The sequence below is a fragment of the Hemitrygon akajei genome, chromosome 18 (assembly GCF_048418815.1).
Source record: "Hemitrygon akajei chromosome 18, sHemAka1.3, whole genome shotgun sequence".
NCBI lineage: Eukaryota > Metazoa > Chordata > Chondrichthyes > Myliobatiformes > Dasyatidae > Hemitrygon > Hemitrygon akajei.
The window spans coordinates 66118305-66143055 of record NC_133141.1 but is presented as its reverse complement, the minus strand read 5'-3'; the positions used below and the strand labels follow the sequence as shown (position 1 = coordinate 66143055).

The 24751-nt window shown below is 42.9% G+C and overlaps 1 protein-coding gene across 6 annotated transcripts in view; it reads left to right on the top strand.

Annotated features, from left to right (window-relative positions):
- The window catches only part of LOC140741499 (protein AF-10-like), a 335405-nt gene that overhangs the window by 172340 nt on the left and 138314 nt on the right, over window positions 1-24751 (top strand). For all 6 annotated transcript variants that reach the window (XM_073071775.1, XM_073071770.1, XM_073071771.1 and 3 more), the window contains one exon: window positions 19388-19688. In XM_073071775.1, coding sequence (XP_072927876.1) covers window positions 19388-19688 — 301 coding nt within the window. The remainder of the gene's footprint in view (window positions 1-19387; window positions 19689-24751) is intronic.

The following is a 24751-nucleotide window of genomic DNA, read 5'->3' as shown; positions in this document are numbered from 1 at the left end:
TTTCTGTTGGCGTTTCTGTATCGCTAGATTTTTATGGGATTGGGATTACTAGCCCAATGACCAACCCCCCCCCTTCTCTTTCTTTCTTTTTATATCTTTTTATCAATTTTAAACGAACATAAGAGAAACATAGATACAGAGAGTTTGAGAATACATAATTAATAGGTTAAAGTATAAATACAAATAGATGATAATCCATATATAATAACCTCCCAAACTCATAGTGATTACGAGAAAAGGAGTAAATAAAAAAAAACCCTCCAAAAAAAAACTAACCAACATGGGCCATTGCATTATGTCAAATATACACAGCATCGTCAATAACTCCGTACCTCCATCCAAATAATTAAGGATAATAAAAGTAAGGTTTAGGAAAAGTCAGTTTAGCTCATATGAAAATGTTGAATAAATGGTCTCCAAGTTTCTTCAAATTTAATTGAAGGGTCAAAAACAACACTTCTAATTTTTTCTAAACTCAAATAAGAAATAGTTTGAGAAAATCACTGAAATATGGTTGGAGAATTAATTTCTTTCCAATTCAATAGGATAGATCTTCTAGCCATTAACGTAACAAATGCAATCATCCGTTGAGCTGAGGGGGATAAACAACTATTATCCACCATTGGTAAACTGAAAATTGCAGTAATAGGATGCGGTTGCAATTTAATATTCAGAACTTTTGAAATAATACTGAAAATATCTTTCCAATAATTTTGCAAGCAGGGGCAAGACCAAAACATGTGGGTCAATGAAGCAACTTCAGAATGACATCTGTCACAGGTTGGATTAACATAAGAATAAAATCGAGCAAGTTTATCCTTAGACATATGAGCCCTATGTACAACCTTAAATTGTATTAAGGCATGTTTAGCACAAATAGAAGAAGAATTGACTAATTGTAAAATTTTCTCCCACTGCTCAGTGGGTATAAGACAATGAAGTTCTTTTTCCCATTCCTTCCCCCTCCTTTCTCACCCAGGATTGAGACTGTCCATGGCAGAGTCAAAATCTACCCTGCTCTTCCTCTTATATCAGAATCAGGTTTATTATCACCGGCATGTGATGTGAAATTTGTTAACTTAGCAGCAGCAATTCAATGCAATACATAATCTAGCAGAGAGAGAAAAAATAAAATAAAATAAAAATAATAAAGAAAAAAGTAAATCAAGTATGTGTATTCAATAGATTTTTCAAAAATGTACAAAAACAGAAATACTGTATTTTTTTTAAAGTGAGGTAGTGTCCAAAGATTCAATATCCATTTAGGAATTGAATGGCAGAGGGGAAGAAGCTGTTCCTGAATCACTGAGTGTGTGCCTTCAGGCTTCTGTACCTCCTACCTGATGGTAACAGTGAGAAAAGGGCATGCTCTGAGTACTGGAGGTCTTTAATAATGGACACTGCCTTTCTGAGACACCGCTCCATTTTGGGTACTTTATAGGCTAGTACCCAAGATGGAGCTGACTAGATTTACAACCATCTACAGCTTCCTTCAGTCCTGTGCAGTAGGCCCCCCCCCAATACCAGATGGTGATGCAGCCTGTCAGAATGCTCTCCACGGTACATCTATAGAAGTTTTTGAGTGTATTTGTTGACATGTCAAATCTCTTCAAACTCCTAATGAAGTATAGCCGCTGTCTTGCCTTCTTTATAACTACATCGGTATGTTGGGACCAGGTTAGATCCTCAGAGATATTGACACCCAGGAACTTGAAACTGCTCACTCTCTCCACTCCTGATCCCTCTATGAGGACTGGTATGTGTTCCTTCATCTTACCATTCCTGAAGTCCACAATCAGCTCTCTTATCTTACTGACATTGAGTGCCAGGTTGTTGCTGCGGCACCATTCCACCAGTTGGCATATCTCACTCCTGTACGCCCTCTTGTCACCACCTGAGATTCTACCAACAATGGTGTTCTACCAACACCAGCAAATGTATAGATGGTATTTGAGCTATGCCTAGCCACACAGTCATGGGTATAGGGAGAATAGAGCAGTGGGCTAAGCACACACCCCTGAGGTGCACCAGTGTTGATCGTCAGCGAGGAGGATATGTTACATCAATCCACACAGATTGTGGTCTTCCAGTTAGGAAGTCAAGGATCCAATTGCAGAGGGAGGTACAGAGGCCCAGGTTCTACAACTTCTCAATTGGGATTGTGGGAATAATGGTATTAAATGCTGAGCTATAGTCGATGAACAACATCCTGATGTAGGTATTTGTGTTGTCCAGGTGGTCTAAAGCCATGTGAAGAGCCATTGAAATTACATCTGCCATTGATCTATTGTGGCGATAGGCAAATTGCAGTGGGTCCAGGTCCTTGCTGAGGCAGGAGTTCAGTCTAGTCACGACCAACCTCTCAAAGCATTTCATCACTGTTGATGTGAGAGCTACTGGGCGATAGTCATTAAGGCAGCCCACATTATTCTTCTTAGGCACTGGTATAATTGATGCCTTTTTGAAGCCAGTGGGAACTTCCGCCCATAGCAGTGGGAGGTTGAAAATGTCCTTGAATACTCCCGCTAGTTGGTTGGCACAGGTTTTCAGAGCCTGACCAGGTACTCCATCAGGACCTTCTGCCTTGCGACGGTACACTATCTTTAAAGACAGTCTAACATCGGCCTCTGAGACGGAGTTCACAGGGTCATCAGGTGCAGCAGGGACCTTCACAGCTGTAGTTGTGTTCTCCCTTTCAAAGCAGGAATGGAAGGCGTTGAGCTCATCTGGTAGTGAAGCATCGCTGCCATTCATGCTATTGGGTTTTGCTTTGTAGGAAGTAATGTCTTGCAGACCCTGCCAGAGTTGCCGTGCATCCAATATCACCTCCAACTTCATTCAAAATTGTCTCTTCACCCTTGAAATAGCCCTCCGCAAATCATACCTGGTTTATATCTCAGAGGGTAAGGATTCAGGTGAAGTAGAACTGGTACTTGATGATCAAGCTGGAGAACAGGAGCACAACTGAACTCTGAACCACAACTCTGAAGTGATTCTACAACCTACAGACTCACTTTCAGGAACTGTTCATATCTCATGTTCTCAATTATTTTTATTTGCACAGATTGCCTTCTTTTGCACATGGGATGTTTGTCAGTCTTAGTATATGGTTTTTCATAAATTCTATTGAATATCTCTTTATTTTCCTGTGAATGCCCACTGAAAAATTAATCTCAAGGTAATATAAGACAGTGATTATCATAACGCTATTACAGCACCAGCAACCTGGGTTCAAGTCTCACTATTCTCTGTACATTCTCTTCATGACCATGTGGGTTTCATCTCAGTGTTCTGGTTTCCTCCCACATTCCAAAGATAGTAGGTTAATTAGTCATATGGGTACAATTGGGTGGCATGGGCTCATTGGGCTAGAAGGGTCTGTTACTGCATTGTTTCTTTAAATAAAAATAAATAAATAACGGTAATATTTCTTCTTTATTGATTGCTTGAAGCCATCATTAAAAAAGAAATAGCAAAGCATTTGGAAAGAAATCGATCCATCAGACAGATGCAGCATGGATTCAGCAAAGGCAAGTCCTGTTTAACAAGCTTACTGAAGTTCTTTGAGGATATAACAAGCGCAGTGGATAGAGGGGAACAGATGGATATTATTTACTTGGATTTCCAGAAGGCGTTCGATAAGGTTCAACATAAAAGACTTCCATAAGATAAAGATGCATAGACTTGGGGGTGATGTATTAGCATGGTGAGATGATTGGTTAACAAATAGAAAGCAGAGAGTTGGGATGCATGAGTGTTACTCTGGTTGGCAATCAGTGGTGAATGGTGTGCCGCAGGGGTCGGTGCTGGGCCGGCAACTGTTCAAGATATACATTAACGATCTGGAAGAGGGGACCGAGGTATAGTATATCTAAGATCGCTGATGATACTAAATTGAGTGGAAAAGCAAATTGTGCAGAAGATACGGACAGTCTGCAGAGAGATATAGATAGGTTAAGTGAGTGGGCAAAGGTCTGGCAGATGGAGTACAATGTTGGTAAATGCGAGGTCATCCACTTTGGAAGGAAAATGAAAGAGCAGATTATTATTTAAATGGTAAAAAATTGCAGTATGCTGCTGTGCAGAGGGACTTGGGAGTGCTTGTGCATGAATTACAAAAGGTTGGTTTGCAGGTGCAGCAGGCTATCAAGAAGGCAAATGGAATGTTGGCCATTGCTAGAATGATTGAATTTAAGAGCAGGGAGGTTATGCTGCAACTGTATAGGGTACTGGTGAGGTTGCATCTGGAGTACTGTGTGCAGTTCTGGTCTCCTTACTTGAGGAAGGATATACCGGCTTTAGAGGTGGTGCAGAGGAGGTTCACCAGGTTGATTCCAGAGATGAGGTCGTTAGACTATGAGAAGAGATTGGGTTGCCTGGAACTGTACTCACTTGAATTCAGAAGAATGAGAGTAGATCTTATAGAAACATAGAAAATTATGAAATGGATAGGTAAGATAGAGGTAGGAAAGTTGTTTCCACTGGTAGATGAGACTAGAACTCGAGGATATAGACTCAATATGCGGGAGAGTAGATTTAGCACGGGTATGAGGAGGAACTGCTTTTCCCAGAGAGTGGTGAATCTGTGGAATTCTCTGCCCAATGAAGCAGTGGAGGCTACCTCAGAAAATATATTTAAGACAAGGTTGGATAGATTTTTGCATAGTAGGGGAATTGAGTGTTATGGGGGAAAGGCAGGTAGGTGGAGATGAGTCCATGGCCAGATCAGCCATGATCTTATTGAATGGTGGAGCAGGCTCAATGGGCCGGATGGCCTATTCCTGCTCCTATTTCATATGTTCTTATGTAATATATATGTATTTTGCTAATAGATTTACTTTCAACTTTGACTGGTAGTTAGGTTGATATTTGATCTCATAGAGTATTTAACGGTAGGAGCAGGGAAGTTACTTCCATGTAAAGGATTTTAAAGAGAAAGGGATTTTTGGAATGTTGATAAAGGGAAATTGGAAGGTGGCTCTTGTGAAGTATAAATAACGTTGTGAACCTAATTGTTATGCTGTGCTTTCGTATTGTTGTGACTGTGTTTGAAGTAACCAGAAAGACACTGAAGCTGGTGATATAGAAGCCTTTATTCATCACAACAAGCAGGCATTCTTATGGAGATGCTCACATTGGAGCAGAATTTCTCAACTGGCGTTCAAAATAAACATTGTTTTGTTTAAATTTGCTAGCGCTTGCAGTGGTGGGCAGTGACTGCGTTGTCCTGTCAGCAATCTCGTTCGCGGTCTCTCAGCCCAGTGTGGCAGTGCACAGTAGGACCATGTTTATTTGGTCAAGTGCATTCTCAATTTTTGACGCGAGATAGGGGAGGCCGTTGATAATTGGTGAGTGCTGTATTGCACAGGGGGAGGACGGTAGTCAGATAATTGGCGAGTGCTGTATTGCACAGAGGGGAGGATGGTAGGTTGATGAGGAGCATGAGTGCTTTTTCTGAGCATTGAATGGACTCGCCCAACTTGGGCTGTGATGTCGCCTCTCCCTCCCGAATTACCCCCCCACCAACTTCCCCTTACTAACTGACTGACTGACTTATGGGAGCAAACAAACTGCCAGTGTAGTAGAAAATGGGAGGGAAATTTTCATTCTAAAAAAGGAATTTTTACATGCCATGCCTGAGCTGCTGGACTGCCATTTTGCTGTTGTAAATGTTGCAAAAGCTAGATCGTGTAGGTTAAAAATGAATTGTATCGTGGAAGTTTTTGTATTTTTTGAAGTTTTCTTGTTTGGTTATATAGTGGGTACAATACTAGGATAAGATGTAGTATGAGACATTCAAAAGGTTTCATTCTCAAACAGTACGATAAGTCGACGTATTGATGACATGTCACATGATGCTGAAGCGGTTTTGTGTGATAAACTGAAAAACAACAGCTTCTCTATCCAAGTTGATGGTTCAACAGATTTCACCAATAAATGTCATGTTGTAGCATTTGTAAGATTTGTAAATGATGGTGAAATTCAAGAAAACTTTTTCTGTTGCAAAGAGCTGCCCAAAACAAACAAAGGCCAAGATATATTTAATACTTGGTCTTCATTTCTGGAAACAAAATGTCTCTTGGCATCTGTACTGATGGTACCCCATCAGTGGTTGGTTCCATGAGAGGTTTCGTTTCTCTTGTAAAATAAAATGAAAATCCTGATGTTACAACATACTGCTTCAACATTGCAAATAAATTTTCATGTTGTAAATAGCATTAATGAAAATCAATTTACAACCTTTATTTAAATTAAATCTACTGAGCCTACCTTTAGAAAAAATAAATCCCATTTTGGCTTAAGCCAAACATAAACAGAAAGTTATTATGTTTGCCTTATGAGTTTTAAAAATTATGAAAGGGGAAGAAAGTTAAGCCAAGCCTAACTTTTTTTTCCCCCCAAGAAAAGTTGGCTAAAAATTCAATCTCTACTCAAAAGAGCATTGACAATTATTTTTGGATTGTTACAGGTGTGTCCCCCCCCCCCCCTTTTACAAAGGTAGAGAATCCCTATGAAACCTTTCTTAAGCCAAAATGGTGTAAAGCGAAGAACCATTAATTTATATGGGAAAAATTTTCGTAAAAGCAAAATCCTCTTTGTAATGCAAAAACAGGTTACTAATGTAGGTCTTTTGTAAAAGCGAAGTGGTGTAAAGCGAATATTCGTAAAGCGGGGTACACCTGTATATCTAAACTTACTGATCACATTAACGTACCATGAACTGTAGATATATTTGTTACACGGGCTCCCTGAGACCTGAAAATTCTTTCAAGTGTTCCTCCAGGGCAAAAAGCTTGAGAAAGGTTGCATTAGAGTCTCAAAAACTCAGAAGTACATCACATTTTTATACCCTTAAAATGAATAAGTGATTCAGTACAGATTCAATTGTAACAAAGACATCATTTACTTCAGTATTTTGGGCTGACAGTGCTTCCTTTGAATTACATATGTACTATGGGAGACACCGCTGAATGTTCAAATACCTTTGCTGGGACAAACTAATTGCAGACTTCCCTGAACTTCCACAATATTCATAATGTTGTAATAGTGCAAATGGGACAAATTCCTTAAACCTATAGTTGATGCAGAGTAATTAACACCACCCTATTGTCTTAAGCATATGCAAACATCTCACTTTAAGGAAATATAAGGTTAAAGATTAAAAATAAGCTTAATTTGGCACAAGTACATCAAAACAAACAGTGAAAAATGCCATTTGTGAAAATAACCAACACAGTCTGAGGTTCTGCTGGGGGCAGCCTGCAAGTGTGAATAAGACCATAAGATATCAAGTCTGCTGCAACATTCCATCATGACTGATATCCCTCTCAACCCCATTCTCCTGCCTTGTCCCCATAATGTTTTGCACCCTGACTAACCAAGAAACCTCCACTTTAATTATACTCAATGACTTGCTCCACAGCTGTCCATGGAAATGAATTACACAGAATCACCACCCTCTGGCTAAAGAAATTCCTTCTCATCTCTGTTCAAAATAGGTGTTCCTCTATCCTGAGGCTTGTGCCCTGTGGTCCTAGGCTCCCCCACTATAGGAAACATCCTCTCCTCATTCACTCCATTTAAGCCTTTCAATATTCTATAGGTTTCAGTGAGATCCCTCCTCATTCTTCTAAACTTCAGCAAGTACAGGTCCTCAGCCATCAAAAACGCCTCATCTGTTAACCCTTTCATTCCTGGAATCATTTTCTTGAACCTTCTCTGGGCCCTCTCCAATGCCAGTGTGTCTTTTCGTAGATAAGGGGCCCAAAATTGCTCACAATACTCCAAATACGGTCTGACCAGTGCTTTATAAATCATCAACATCACATCCTTGCTCTTATATTCTAGTCCTCTTGAAATGAATTCTAACATTGCATTTGCCTTCCTCAACACAGACTCAATCTGCAAGTTAACATTTAGGGAATCTGCACAAGGACTCCCAAGTCCCTTTGCACCTCTGATTTTTGAATTTTCTCCCCGTTTAGAAAATGGGGAGAATACATTATTCCTTTTACTGAAGTGTACAACCGTACACTTCCCTACACTATAGTCAGTCTACTACTTCTTTGCCCATTCTGTCAATCTGTCCAAAGCCTTCTGCAGACTCCTTACTTCCTTATAACGACATGCTCCTCGACCTATTTTTGTATCATCTGCAAACCTGGCCACAGAACTATCAATTCCGTCATCCAAATCATTGACATATAACATGAAAAGAAGCAGCGCCAATCCCAACCCCTGTGGAACATCACTAGTCACTGGCAGCCAACTAGAACAGGTCCCCTTTATTCTGACACTTTGCCTCCTGCCAGTCAGCCAATCTTCTATCCATGCTCATATCTTTCCTGTAATACCATAGGTTGTTATCTTGTTAAGCAGCCTCATGTGTGGCACCTTGTCAAAATCCTTCTGAAAATATAGTCAAGAACATCCAGTGACTCTTCTTTGTCTATCATGCCTGTTAATTACTCAAAGATTTCCCCATAAGGAAACCATACTGCTTTCAGCCTATTTTATCATATGCCTTCAAGTACCCCAAAACTTCATCTTTAATAATGGATGCCAACATTTTCCCAACCACCTGGCTTATAGTTTCCTTTCTTCTGCCTCCCTCCGCTCTTAAGAGTGGAGTGACATTTGCAATTTTGCAATTCTCCAGAACCATTCCATAATCTAGTGATAATTTAAAGATCATCACTAATGCCTCTATAATCTCTTCAGCTACCTCTTTCAGAACCCTGGGGTGTAGTCCGTCTGGTCCAGGTGACTTATCTAACTTTTGACCTTTGAAACTCCCAAGCACCTTCTTCTTAGTAATAGCAACTACACTTACTTCAGCCTACTGACATTCTCGAATTTCAGGCATACTACTAGTGTTTTCCACAGTGAAAACTGAATCAAAATATTTATTAAGTTCATCTGCCATCTCTTTGTCCCCTATTTCTGCCTATCCAGCGTAATTTTCCAGCGGTCCAATATCCATTCTTGCCTCTCTTTTACTCTTTATATATCTGAAAAACTTTTGGTATCCTATTTTATATTATTGGCTAGCTTACTATTTCATCTTTCCTCTCTTTTTTATTAGTTACCTTCTATTGCTTTTTAAAGCTTCCCAATCCTCTAACTTCCCACTCATTTTTGCTATATTATCTCCTCTCTTTTGCTTTTATGCTGTCTTTGACTTCCCTTGTTAGCCACAGTTGCCTTATCCTCTCTTTAGAATGCTTCTTTCATCATCTTTGGGATGTATCGATTCTGCACCTTCCTAATTTCCTCCAGAATCTACAGCCATTGCTTTTCCTAATAGGGTCTCAATCCAATCAATTTTGGACAGCTCTTCTCTCATGCCTCTGTAATTCCCTCTTCTCTCTCTCATACTGCAGGGTGAATGCTATCATATTATGATCACGGCCTCCTAAGGGTTCCTTTACATTCAGCTCCCTGTATACAACACCCAATCCAGAATTGTAGTGGGTTCAATGACAAGTTACTCTAAAAAGCCAACTTGCAGGCATTCTACAAATCCCCTTTTGGAATCCAACACCAACCTGATTTTCCCAATCTACCTAGATATTGAAAACCCCCATGACTACCATAACATTACCCTTATTACATGCCTTTTCTTTTTCCCATTGAAATATATATCCCACATCCTGGCTACTGTTCTGGAGTTCCCATCAGGGTCTTTTTACCCTTGCAGTTTATTAACACTACCCACAAGGATTCTACATCTTCTGATCCTATGTCAGCAATTTCTAAGGATTAGATTTTATTTTTATCGACAGAGCACTCCAACCCCTGTGCCTACTTGCCTGATCTTTTGATACAAGGTGTATTCTTGGATGTTAAGCTCTCACTACAATCTTCTTTCAATCACGACTCAGTGATGGTCACGACATCATATTTGCCCATCTCTAACTGCACAACAAGATCATCTACTTTATTCAGTATACTGCATGCATTCAAATATAACACCTTCAATCCTGTATTCATCACCCTTTTAGATTTTGCTCTCATTTTACACTTCAACTCATCCCCTTGACTACAATTTTGCCCTATCATCTGCCTGTTGATTCTCAGTCTCACTACACACTGTATGCCAACTGCTCCATCCTCAGACTTATCACTGTCAGCCAACTTAGCTTAAACCTTACCCAACAGCTCCAGCAAACCTGCCTGCAAGGATATTGGGGGTCCCTTGGATTCAGATGTAACACATCTTTTTTGTGCAAGTCATATCTTCCCCAGAAAGGATCCCAATGATCCAGAAATCTGAATCCCTATTCCCCTTGCACCATTTCCTCAACCATTCATTCATCTGTACTGTCATTTTATCCCTGACCTGACTAGCACGTGTTACTGGCAGTAACCCAGAGATTACTACCTCGGAAGTCCTGCTCTTGGTCTTCAGCCCCTTCCCTAACTCCCTACACTCACTCACAGGACTTCTTCCCCCTTTCTACCTATGTCAAAACAGACGGTCAATGTTTTGGACCAAGACCATTTGTCAAGGAAAGGGGCAGAAGCTAGAATAAGATGGGGAAGGAAGGAGTACAGGCTGGTAATTGGTTGATGAAACAAGGTGAAGGGGAAGGTGGGTGGCTGGGGAGGGGCATGTAGGGCGAAACTGGGAGGCGATAGGTGGAAAAGGTAAAGGACTGAAGAAGAAGGAATGTGAAACAAGATGACAGTGGACCATGAGAGAAAGGAAGGGAGGAGGGGCATCAGAGGTAGAGGATAGGTGGGTGAGAAGAGAAGGGATAAGAGGGGACCCAGAATGGGGAAAAGTAAAAGAGAGAAGAGGGAGGGGGAAAAAGTACCGGAAGTCTGAGAAATCGATGTTCATGCCATCAGGTTGGAGGCTACCCAGACAGAATATGAGGTGTTGCTCCTCCAACCTGAGGGTGGCCTCATTGTGACCATACAGGAGCCCATGAACCAACATGTCCAAATGGGAAGTAGAATGACAGTGTGTGGCCACTGGACAATCCTGCCTTTTGTAGCAGATGGAGCAAAGGTGCTCGATGTAGTCCCCTAATCTTGTACATTGGATCTCAACATTTCGAGGAGGCTGCTGCAGGGCACCAGATACAGTAGATGACCCCCACATACTTGCAGGACTGCGTGGGGCCTTGAATTGTGGTAAGGGAGAAAGTGTGGGGGCAGGTTTAGCATTTATCCCACATGCAGGGATCAGTGCCAGGTGGGAGATCAGTGGAGAAGGACGCAAGGACAAGAGAGTTACGTAGGGTGGAGAGTGGGTGGAGGGAGGGGGTAATTGTGTGTTATCGGTTGGTTCCCATTGAAAATGGTGCCAGATAGCAGGCCGTCAGTTTATGTCTTTGGAATATGGGAGGAAACTGGAGCATGCAGTCACAGGGAGAATGTACCGACTCCTTACAGACAGTCGTGGGAATAAAACCCTGATTACTGATCGCTGATACGGCAAAAGCATTGTTATAACCACTAGGCTGCCATGCTGCTGTGTAACACTGGGGAAAAGAATAACCACTGAATCGTCTACAACTTCTACGTGCAAGCTCTCCTAGGACGTGCGATCAGATAGTTTAACCTCTTAGTTCTTATCTGAAAGGTTGAGGGAAGTAACTTACAAAGGGAATTGGATAAATAACCAGGGGGAGGGGGGAATATTGCAGTGATTTGGAAGAATATTCATGGTTAACAGGACAAATACCTCTCAACAAGGGTGGGCATTCTAATGAATAATTCTCAAAAGATTAGACTGCAGGAACTGCACGTTCAGGCTCTCCCTGCTTACAAATACCTGACACTCTAAGTATGCAAACAAGTGTGTTGGATTGGCCAGCTGCTGCCAGGCCTCAGGCATCTTCTGCCACGTGGGACCTTCTGATTTGAAAACTGGTTATGGACAGCCATTCAAAGCAGAGCTGAAGGCAAAAACAGGAATAAAGAATCAAAATTTCAGGCCGAATCATGATGAAAGTTTGTGACCTGAAACATAGACTCTTTATTCCTTTCCATGGATGCTGTCTAACCTGCTGAGTTCCTCCAGCATTTTGAGTGTGTTGCTCAGAATTTCCAGCATCTGAAAAATCTCTTGTGTTTACAAGGCAAAAGTTGTTCTCTCAAGCGATAGTGAGTCTTTGAAACTCTCCTATCAGAATGAGGAGCTGTCTAAATATTCTTAAGGCAAAGGTAGGTGGATTATTGATAATACTAAGGAGTGAATGCTTATCACGGGTAGTTGGGATTGTGGGCTTAAGGATGCAGTCAGATAGATGTTATTAAATGATTGGGCATACTTGAGGGTTAATTGCCTGCGCTTCATTCATAGTCTGATCGCGAGAGACCCAGCACAGGTGCAAGGTTCAAAGAGACTATCTTCTGTACTTCAAATGTATTTAAAAATTGCAATACACAATTAATAATTTATGTTGACTAAGATCTGTGCACGTGTACACCTTTAAGGACCTGAGCGTCATTGCTAAAGCCACCATTTATAGCCCATCCCTAAAGGCCCTTGAACCAAAGCAGTTTGCTAAGCCATTTCTGAGAGCAAGTAAGAGTGAACCATGTTGATGTCTCTGGCAAGGATGACAGACTTCCTCCCAGATGAACGTTAGCAAGCAAGATGAGATTTTACAATGGTTTTTTTTAAAAATTAATATCTATTTAGAGTTAGAGGTTCAATGGGCTCATGCTGCCCAATTACACTCATGTGACCAATTAATCCATACGTCTTTGGAATGAGGAAATCCACACAGTCATGGGGAGAATACTCAATTTTTTTTTACAGACAGCAGCGGAATTGAACCCAAGTCACTGGCACTATAATTGTATTGTACCCGGTAGCATAGTGATGAGCATGACGCTGTTACAGCTCGAGCCGTTGGAGTCCAGAATTCAATCCCACTGTCCTCTATAAGAACTCTGCACGTCCTCCCCATAGAATGCTTGCGTTTTCTACAGGTGCTCTGGTCCTCCTGCAGTCCAAAGATGTACCGGTTAATAGGGTCATTGTAAATTGTCCCATGATTAGATTAGGGTAATCGAGGTTGTCGGGGGTTGCTGGGTGGTGTGGCTCAAAGGTCCGGAAGGGCCTATTCCACCCTGTATCTCTAAATAAAATAAATAACCACTATAAAAGTTAAAAATCTTCTTGGATTATCCAAGTTCTAGTGTTCTTTGGTCAGCACTGTCTATCAGCCACGTTCCTGTGTCAGCATGACGTGTAAAAAATGGAACTGAGGATGAACAAACAGGGTTTGTGAAGAATAACAGAGTGGACACAAAGGCACAGTGCTCTCCTCCTGCTCCTAACTCTCGTTAAAAAAAACTTTGCCAAAGATGTTATGTTTAATTCCCAATTATTAACTGATTTCAGATTCTGTAGTTACCATGGTGGGATTTGAACTCAGGTTTCTGGGTCATTGGTGCAGGTCTCCATTAAAGAAAATATGGTATAGATAGCAGGGATAGAAGAGATTTTAAAGTATATGGGTCAAACATGGGCAAATGAGGCTTGATAATGTAGGCACCTTGGTCGGCATGATCAAGTTGGGCATATGTCTTTAGAATGTGAGAACCTGTTTGAAACCCAAATGGTCATGGAGCAAGTGTACGAACTCGTTAAAGGCAGCAGCAGGAAAGATTGGTGGCATGGTAATAGCACTACACTGCTGTGACGTGCCTGCTTTTTTTTCCAGGAAGGTCTCTGGGCTCCGAAGGTTAAATGATGAAGAAAGATTTAATTAGTTTAAGCAAATTTGCTGCAGGTCTCAACTTTAAATGTCAACAATTCCATTCCTCCCCACAGATGGTGCTCGACCTGCTGAGTTCTTCCAGCAGTTTGTTGCTCCAGATTGCAGCATCTGTGGTCTCTTGTGTCTCCTCTTAATTACATTCGTGTTCCCTGGAATTTTGGACCATTTCTCAGCTCTGACATTGAGAAGAGAAATGTGTAAGAAGTACTCAAAAGAGAGAAACTTGCAGGACTCTGAGGAGAGGGTGGGGGAGTTAAACTATGATTGATATTATTTTGAAGTTCAGAGTCAGAGAGAAATACAAGACAGAAACTGACTCAACTCATCCATGCCAACCAAGGTGACCACCCCACACCCTCCTCACTGGTACTCCCTACTTGCCCCACCCTCCCTCTCTCTACATCATCTCTCCCTCTTACCCTGTCCTCCCTCCCACCCTCCTCATCAACTCTCTCCCTTCCCCCACCCTCCCAACCTCCTCCTTACCACTCCTGCTTCACCTCCCCCCATCCCATTGCCTCTCTGTCTACACCCTTTCTTGCTGCCTCTCCCATTCCCCACTCCCTTCCTCTTGCTTGTCTCCTTTCCCGCTTCCTCCTCCCTCCTCGTCGCTTCTCCGCTTCCACTTTCATTGCTGCCCCTCCACCTTCCCCTGCTCTTCCTCCCTCCTACTGCCCCCACTCTCCCTCCACGTTACCTCTCCCGCTGCCCCCCTCCGCTCTCCATCCCTCCTCATCACCTCTCCCATTGACCCCCCCCCCACCAACTCTCCCTCCTTCCTTCATTTGGCCTGTCATCATCATTATGTGGCATATCATGTGACATGGGCGATCATGGGAAATTTTTCTACAGGAAAGGTTTCCCATTGTCGTCTTCTGGCCCATGTCTTTACTAGGGTGACCCCAGCCATTTGGCCTGTGCCTTTCTAAATTTTTCCTATCCATGTATATAACCAAATATCTTTTAAATGTCATCGATGAACTGGATGGCTGGTTTTGATGCTGTAACCATTCCTTGATTCTGAGATGTCTTGAAGATATTGAGGGAAGTTCTTCAGGAAGATAGGGAATCGAGGAAAGCTGGACATGGTCTTAAAATTTAAAGCCATTCCTTTGAGTGGCCAGGAAACATTCTACAAGAAGAGGGAGGAAGAAGCTTGGAATATTTTTCTTAAATGGCAGTCGATGCTGGGGCAATGTTCCCCTTAAATCTAAGACTGATGTATTTTGGTTAAGTGAAGGGTGAGTGGGAAAGTCAGTAACATGGAGCTAATTCAAAATCAGGTTTATTATCACTGACATATGTCATGACATTTGTTGTTTTGTAGCAGCACTGCAATGCAAAACATAAAATAATGGCTATAAGTTACAATAAAAATATAAAATAAATACTACAAAAGAGGAATAGCAAGGTAGTATTCATGGACCATTTGATACCTCCTGGTGGAGCTATTCCAAAAATATTCAGTGTGGGTATTCAGGGCCCTGTACCTCTTCCATGATAATAGTAATGAAAGAGAGCATGTCCCAGATGGCAAGAGTCCTTAATGATGGATGCTGCCTTCATGAGGGATTGATTTTTGAAGATATTCTTGATGATGGGGAGGCTTATGCCCATAATGGAGCTGGCTGAATTTACACCCTCTGCAACTTTTTTGATCCTGTGCATAGATGCAACCCCCCCCCCCACACCCATACTAGATGGTGATGCAACCAATCAGAATGTTCTCCATGATACATCTGTAGAAATTTTGCTAGATTCTTTGGTGACATAAATCTCCTCAAATTCCTAATGAAGTATAGACATTGGCATGCCTTCTTGTTGATTGTATGCATATGTTGGGCCCAAGATAGAGCTTCAGAGGAGCTTCAGAGGAGCTTCAGAGATGTTGACAGCCAGGAACTTGAAATTGCTCACCTATTCCACTATTAGTCTCTCAATGTGGTTTCTTCTAGTTTCCCTTTCCTGCTGTCCACAATCAATTCTTTGGTCCTCACTGAAGAGCCCTAACTTCATAGAATGAAAAAGCAGGGTAAAAAGATAAATATATAAAGATTTCCTGTCCTGATGAAGGGTTTTGGCCTGAAACGCCAGCTGTTTACTCTTTACCGAGATGCTGCCTGACCTGCTGAGTTCCTCCAGCATTTTGTGTCTGTTGCTTTGGATTTCCAGCATCTGCAGATTTTCTCATGTTTGTAATTTAAAGATTAGCTTTATTTGTCATATGTATATCAAAACATACAGTGAAATGCATTATTTACATCAAATCAAATCAGCGAGGATTCTGCTGGGGCAGCCCACAACTGTTGTCATGCTTCTGGCGCCAGCATAGCATGCCCACAACTCACTAACCCTAACCATGCATCTTTGGACTGAAAGAGGAAACCGGAACACGTGGAGCAAACCCTCACGGTCTTGGGAAGAACATACAAACGCCTTACAAACAGTGGCAAGAATTATACCCCAATCAACGATTGTTGCCACTATACTTTCCCACCTAAAGAGGCTGAATATCCCATGAAATCCTTGTAGTATTCTTCTATAATGTAGTCACTATGGTGCTCTCCTCCAACACCTTTCTCATCCTGGGAGCCAACATCTCTGAAGATGTCCTGGGCTCAATATATAGATGCAATTGTGAAGAAGGCATGCCAGCAGCTATATTTCATTTGGAGTTTGAGGATATTTGGTATGTCACCAAAGACGACAGCAAATTTCTACAGATGTACAGTGGAGAGCCTTTTAACTGTTTACATCACCATCTGGAGTGGAGGCACCAATGCAATCTTAGCAAGCTCCAGCTTCAGCACAATCATGGGCACTAGCCTCCTCATCATCGAAAGCTGATCCCATAAAAAGGCAGCATCTATTATTAAGGACAGTTACCATCCAAGACATGCCCATTTCTCATTACTGCTATCAGGGAGGAGGTACAGGAACCTGAAAAAACACATTGATGTTTTAAGAACAGCTTCCAACTTGTCAGATTTCTGAACAGACCATGAACCCATGAACAAACACGAGGAAATCTGCAGATGCTGGAAATTCAAACAACACACACAAAATGCTGGTGGAACACAGCAGGCCAGGCAGCATCTATAGGGAGAAGCACTGCCGACGTTTCGGGCCGAGACCCTTCGTCAGGACTAACCGAAAGGAAAGATACCCATGAATACTACTTAACAATTGTTTTGCTCTTTTTGCACTAACTTAGAGCAAATCTGCCAGTCATCCCAACTTCAGATATGAATTTAGATTCATTTTAGAGTATGTAACTTCAGTTCAAGAGCTATTAGGGATGGGCGATAAGCATTGGTTTTACCATGGATTCCCATTTCCTTCAAAGTGAGTAAGCACAAAATTTCCAGTCCATATCTGATTGGTGACAAATACTTTCATTGTTTTGTTGTGCATCAACAGTGGCTCTTTAATGAAAGTATACACATGAGGCGCTACCTCAGGAAGGCAACATATGGTATTCAAGGATCCCCACCATGCCATTTTCTTGCAGCTACCATCAGGCAGGAGGTACAGAAGCTTGTCCCACACGATCAGGTCAAGGACAGCTACTTCTCTTGAACCAACCGGCACAACCCTAATCGCTACCTCAGTGCAGCAACACTATGACCATTTTCCACTACAGTGGCCTTGATTTTGTTCCAAATCTATTCTTTCTTGTAAAACTTATGTATAACTTGTGTTCAATTTATGCTTTCTTATGAATGTTGTGTCTCTAATGCTGTGTCCCACATGTCCTGCTGAAAGTTTCTCATTGCATCCATGAATATGCAAATTATTCATTGTACCTGTGCATACACGTGCTTGTGTATGGGACAGTACATTTGACTTTGACTTTTCTTTAAGTTGTGTTATGTTTTGAAAGTACCATCTGTGTGCAGCATACTTGCCCCATCTTCAGAATCTCAGTTCTTCTTATGGCACACCTTTTCATTTTAAAGTAACACACACAAAATGCTGGAAGAACTCAGCAAGTCAGGCAGAGTAATAAACAGTTGATGTTTTGAGCTGAGACCCTTCATCAGGACTGGGGTCACAGAAAGGAAGGGGTCACAGAAGCCAGAATAAGGTGGGGAATAGAAGGAGTACAAGCTAGCAGGTGATAGGTGAGACAAGGTGAGGGGGAAGGTGGGTGGCGGAGTAGGAATGAAGTGAGAGGCTGGGAGGTGATAGGTGGAAAGGGTAAAGGGACAAAGAAGAAGGAGTCTGATTGGACAGGAGAGTGAACTATAAAGAAAGGGGAGGAAGAGGGGCACCAGTGGGGTGATGGGCAGGTGAGAAGGAGTAAGGGGGGAGCCGGAATGGAAAAAGAGAGAACAGGGTAGAGGGAGAAATTACCAGAAATTAGAAAAATTTATTTCATTCCATCAGGTTGGAGGCTATCCAGAAAGAGTATGAGGTGTTGCTCCTTTGTGCAATAACATATATCTAGTATAGTGCAAAAGATGCAGAGCAACACACATAAAATGCAAGAGGAATTCAGTAGGTCAGGCAGCATCTCTTGAGAGGAATAAACAGTCCACAGTTTAGGTTAAAAACTTTCTTCAGGACTAGTAAACACAAAGTACACTGCAGATGCTGTGGTCAAATCAACGTGTACAAACAAGCTGGAGGAACTCAGCAGGTCGGGCAGCATCCGTTGAAATGAGCAGTCAACGTTTCGGGCCGAGACCCTTCATCAGGACTGAAGAAGGAGTGGGCAGGGGCCCTATAAAGAAGATGGGGGGAGAGGGGAAGGTGCCAGGTGAAAAACCAATCAGAGGAACGATCAAGGGGTGGGGGAGGCCTCTTCCAGCTGCCTATCACCTCTCTCATGATTCTGCCTTCTTCTACTACCCATAGTGCTTTCCCCTTACATTCCTTCTTCACCTTTCCTGCCTATCCCCTCCCTGCTTCCCCTCCCCCACCCCTTGATCTTTCCTCTGATTGATTTTTCACCTGCACATCCCACCCTCTCCCCACCTTCTTTATAGGGCCCCTGCCCCCTCCTCCTTCAGTCCTGATGAAGGGTCTTGGCCCAAAACGTTGACTGCTCTTTTCCACGGATGCTGCCCGACCTGCTGAGTTCCTCCAGCTTGTTTGTACGTGTTGATTTCTTCAGGACTGCAAGGGAAGGGGGAAGAGGCCAGAAAAAAAATGGTTTGTGGGGTGGGGAGGAGTACAAGCTGGCAGGTGATAGGTGAGACCAGGTGAGGTAGAAGGTGGGTGAGTGGGTGGAAGGGGGAGGAGGATGAAATAAGAAGCTGGGAAGTGATAGGTGGAAAGGACTGAAGAGAAATGAATCTTATGGGAGAAAATAATGGACTATGGGAGAAAGGGGAGAAGGAGGAGCATCAGAAGGAGGTGATGGGCAGATGAGGAGAGGAGAGGCAGTGAGAAAGGAGCCAGAGTGGGGAATGCAAAAAGAGATGAAGGGGAGTGTGGAGAAATTACCAGAAGTCAGAGAAATCAATGTTCATGCCATTAGGTTGGAGGTTATCCAAATGGAATATAAGGTGTTGCTTCTCCAGTCCAAGAGTAGCCTATGTTTTCATTTTAAATTTATTTCTTTAGATGTAATGCAAACTGACAGAAAGATGGTTGTGCTCACTGTATTTTCCTGTTTTCTGTCTAATGTCCACCAGACTTGCACAAGTACCAGTGGCAGTGGGAGCAGCAGTAGCAGTAGCAGCAGCCGTGCTTACAAATCAGGCACTGCGAGAGGTTTGGATGAAGCCACACCCAACTTTGCCAGCAAGCACTTCCAGAGACCATCCACATCGCTCGTAAGCGGGAAGGAGACGGCAGAGGTGGCTAGGTCAGAGGTCAAAAGCAAGAAGGCTTCCAGCCATGGCTCCAGTCAGCGGGGGCGGAAGCCAGGCGGAGGTGGACCCAAGAGCACAGCAACTGTTGCCACAGTCTCCTCGCCCAGCCTGTTTCAACAAGGTACTGTACTGTCCGCAACTGGCCCAAGGCACAATATATGTGGATGCTTATACACACAAAATGCTGGAGAACTCAGCAGGTCAGGCAGTATCTATGGAAAAGAGTGAACAATTGACACTTTGGGCCAAGACCCTTCATCAGGACTGGAAAAAAAAAGAGAAGCCCTGATGAAGGGGTGGGGGATGTTAGAGGTAGTTTTTTTTTATACAGGGAGTGCTGGCAAAGGAGATATATTAGGGACAATTATGAGAAAAATGGGGGCTATGCGAGAAGGAAGTGTTAGATTGATCTTGGTTCAGGTTAAAAGGTTGGGACTACATTGTGAGCTGAAGGACCTGCACTGTTTTATGTTCTATACTCGAACTTTGAAAGAAAGTAGGAAATGCTGGGAATGCTCAGCCAGTCAGGCAGCATTTGTGGTGAGAGAAATAGAATGGGGTGTAATAATTCAAAACTTGATGATGGCACCAAATCCCAAGGATGATTTTTTTTCAAACAAGACTCTGAGAACAGGAGATCAACCATTAGAGCACATGAGCAGAGCTCCACTAGTAGAGCTGCTAGCTCACTGCTCCATTCCCCCAGGTTCAATCGAGACCTCATGTGCTCTCTCTGCAGAGTTTGCACATTCTCCATGTGGCCAGGTGAGTTTCTGCTGTTTGATGCCCCAAGTGTGTAGGTAAAGGTAGAATCTTGGGGAGAGATAATGGGAAAGTGGGAAGAATAAAGATTAAAGAGTAGCTTAATTTGCCACTTGAGCAGGGAAACATCGAAACATACAGTGAAATGTGTTGGTGTCAATGACTAACACAATCTGAAAATGTGCTGTGGTCAGCCTGCAAGTATCGCCAGGTTTCCAGCACTAACATCGCAAGCCCTACTAACCATAACAGTATATCTTTGGAATGTGGAAGGAAGCCAGAGCTCCCGGAGGAAGAACGTTGTCATTGGGTAAATTTAAAACAGAGGTTGATAGTTCAACTTTATTACCATTTGACTATATATATAAAACCAAACAAAACGTTATTCCTCTGGACCATGATGCACCCACAATACAAAGGTTCAAAGGTCCAACTTATTGTCAGAGAAATGTATACAATATACATCCTGAAATGCTTTTTCTTCACAAACATCCACAAAAACAGAGAAGTGCCCCAAAGAATGAACAACAGTTAAACGTAAAAACCTCAAAGTCCTCCCCCCTTCTGTGCATAAACGGCAGCGAGAACAATCCCCCCTCCCCCCTTCCCCCCTGGCAAAAAAAAGCAAGCATCGGCACCACCACCGAGCACTCAAACGTGAGCAAAACAATGGCAAAGACACAGACTTGCAGTTACCCCAAAGACTTTGCGTTTCACCCGAAGGGAGAAGGAGGTGTCTCTATTTTCCCAACGAGTGAGGAGACATAACAAATAACTCACTGGTTTACGATGTTAAAAGTCACTTTTTTCGAGCTCTGTGCCTGAAGATCACAAAGATCCCAGGTCTTCAGGCCCACAGCAGTAGATTTTCTGACTCCCCAACGACACACGGGTCTCCTGCCGTGGTACCGATCCTCGATCCGCCCGTCTCCAGAGCCCTGAGATCTTAGGCGTCCAAATCCGAGCCAGGCTCTTAGGCCGTGGTGTGCCAAATAACAGCCAGTCCTGAAACCCCAAGAACGGGTCCCATTCCTGCAAAGAACCAAAGTCAGCATGTAACTCCAGGTCAGGGTCTTCAAAAGAACTCTGAAAGGGAAAAATAAAGATATAAAGATGGTATGTCTTATGGAAATAGAGCTGTTTCCGAAGATGCAAGCAAAGGAGTCACCGTTTAGCGCTGTCTTAACTTCACCTCCCCTGTCTCATATTAAACAAAATATTACCATAAATAAGTTAATAAAATATAATTTAAAATGCATGCAGTGTGCAGCACAGGTAAAGAGTAAACAGTACAGTATACAGTAAACAGCTGGCTGTCCAAGTGACGAGACCTTTATGTTGGAAGGGTATTCATTAGTCACACAGCCTGAGGAAAGAAACTTGTTACCCAGTTTGGCAGTCCTAGCCCTGATGCTTCTATACTTCCTTCCTAATGGTAGTGGATCAAAGAGATTGTTGGATGGGTGGTAGGGATCCTCGATGATGCTTTGTGCCCTTTGTCTGCAGCACTTCTGGTAAATGTCACAAATGGGGGGAGGGGGGAGGGAGACCCTAATGATCCTCTTGGCAGTTACTACTATCCTCTGTAGGATCTTATGGTCTGATGCCTTGCAGCTTCCATACTGCACAATGATGCAGCCAGACAGGACACTCCCGATGGCGTTCCTGTAGAAAGTTGTTAGAATGGGGGTGGGGAGCCTTGCACACTTAATTCTCCTCGGTGTAGATACTGCTGTGCCTTCTTGACGAGTGAGGAGATGTTATGGGTCCAGATGAGATCATCTGTTATGTGCACATCAAGGAACTTTGTGCTCTTCACTCTCCATGATAGAGCCTTTGAAGTGCAATGGAGAGAGGTCAACCTGTGCCTTCCTGAAGACCACAATCATCTCTTTCGTCTTGGCAAAGTTGGGGCTCAGGCTGTTGTTCTCACACCATTTGTGAAGCCACTGTACCTCCACTCTGTGACAACTCATCGTCGTTGCTGATGAGGCCACCACTGTTGTATCATCAGTGAACTTGGTGCGGCTTGAGCTGCCTCTGGCAGTGCAGTCATGAGTCAGCAGTGGACTGAGCACGCAGCCCTCGGGGCACCAGTGCTCAGGGTAATGGAGCTTGACATGTTGCTGCCAACTCAAATTGATTGGGATCTATCACAAACTCCAGATCCAGTTACAGAGAGGGGTGTTGAGTCCCAACAAGGACAGTTTACCCACCAGCCAGCCTCTGAGGGTCAATCATGTTAAATGCCAAGCTGAAGTCTCAGCATATGAGGCATTGTTTTTTAGCTGGGACAGGACAGAGTAGATGGCCTAGGCTGCAGTATCATCAGTGGACGGATTTGAGCAGTAGATGAACTAGAAAGGATCCAGTGTCGCTGGAAAGTGGGATTTTATACAATCCATTACCAGTTGCTCAAAGCCCTTCATGATTGTTGAAGTCACTGCCAATACTGGTAATTGTTGATAGCTGCCTTGAAGCCTGCAAGGACAGTAGATATTAAAGATGTCTGTTAAGATTTCTGTTAGCTAAGCTGCACAGTCCCTCAGCACCGGACTGGGTATGTTGTCCAGCCCTGCAGCTTTGTGTGGGTTTACCCTGGCTAGGATCCTCTTTGCCCCGGCTGTGGCAAGACAAAGTGTCTGTTCCTCAGGCGGAGAGGGGGTTTGATAGGCTCTTGATTAATGAGAGCATCAAGGTTATGGTGAGAAGGTAGGAGAATGGATTTTAAACAAAATGGGGAGAAGACTGGATGGGCCGAATAGCCTAATCCTGTTCGTGTATCTTAGAGTCTTACAAACTCCTTAGCGGTAGGAATTGGACTGCTGATCACTGGTGCTGATATTACTACCGTGCCACCATAAAATAGGTTAGATTAGGATGAGTGTAAGTGGATGTTTGATAGATAGCACAGAGTTGGTGGGCCAAATAGCCTGATTCTATGCTCTGCCTCTCTATGACACAGTTCTGCTTAGTGCCAAAAGTCACTCCATCCTTTAAGAAGGGAGGGAGGCAGAAAAAAGACGAAATGATAACCAGGGGAAAATAGATCAGCCGTGATCAATGGCAGAGTAGACTCGATGGGCTGAATAGTCTAATTCTGCACCTCTGTCTTATGGCCTTGTGTCTTATATATACAGTACTGTGCAAAAAGTCTTGGGTACCCTAGATTTTTCTTCTGCATTAGTTTGTCAGCAGAAAAGAGAAAATTTTAGATTTTCAAACATTTATTTTCCAAAACATTAAATTTTTAGAGATTTTTTTGCATTTCGTTAAAGTAACATATTAAGTAAAAGATGACTTTTCAAATAAAAACTTGCTTACTTTGTAGGTATACAGCCCAGTGCAGCATTAAACAAAGGTAACAAACAGGATGCTAATGATCAATGACATAATGAGTTGAATGAATTAAACTGATTAACTGGAATAGAAATGGGTGTAGAAGGAATCAAACTGGGCAAAGGACAACCAAACTAAAAGGTGAGGGTGTGGCAGATGTTTGACCTTCAAATCATCAATTTTTACACCATGGCAAGATTGAGCATAACATAGCAACAAGACACAAGGTGGTCATCCTGCATCAGCAAGGTTTTTCCCAAGCAGAAATTTCACAGCAGACAGGAGTTTCAAGATGTGCTGTCAAAGCTGTTCTGACGAAGCACAAAGAAACGGGAATGGTTGAGGATCAGAAATGCAGTGGTCAGCCACCGAACCTGAATTCAGCAGACGAGAGATACATCAAACTGACGTCCCTTCTAAATCGGAAGACCAGAACTGCCATCAGCTCTGAACTCACAGAAACCACTGGAATCCAAACACATCCCTCTACAGTCCGGGAGAAGTCTTGTCAGAAGTGGTCTTCATGGGAGAGTTGCTACCTAAAAACCATTCCTCCAAAGTGGAACCAAAGCCAAGAGACTCCCTATTCTACCCTTGCTCAAGAGTTTTCTCCATTTTCTCTAGTTTTACAGATAGATAACCCCAGTCCCAATGTAGCTGTAATTGAAGCCAGTTTTATTATTCAGCAATGCATTACAGTACGCAAGGAGCTGGTGTAAAAAGACAGTACTTACTGCTGTTCTAATGGAAGGTAGATTCAAACACTGATCAAAACTCCCTTGACTTCTGACTGAGGCTACGTCCACACTACACCGAATAAATCCATAACCAAAGCTTTTTCTCTTCGTTTTACCCTTCGTCCACACTAAAATGGCGTTTTCGTCCCCCGGAGCTTTTCAGAAACACCCTCCAAAGTGTGTATTTTTCAAAACGCCGGATTGGCCAGGGCAATGTGGACGGGGGTAACCGGAGAAATCTGAAAATGCCGTCAGACGGCAGCGTGCTATTTCATTGTTTTCTTGAACACAACCTAACAATTTCAGAACGTACGGCAACGAAACTGACGCCAGAAGAGTTAGAAAT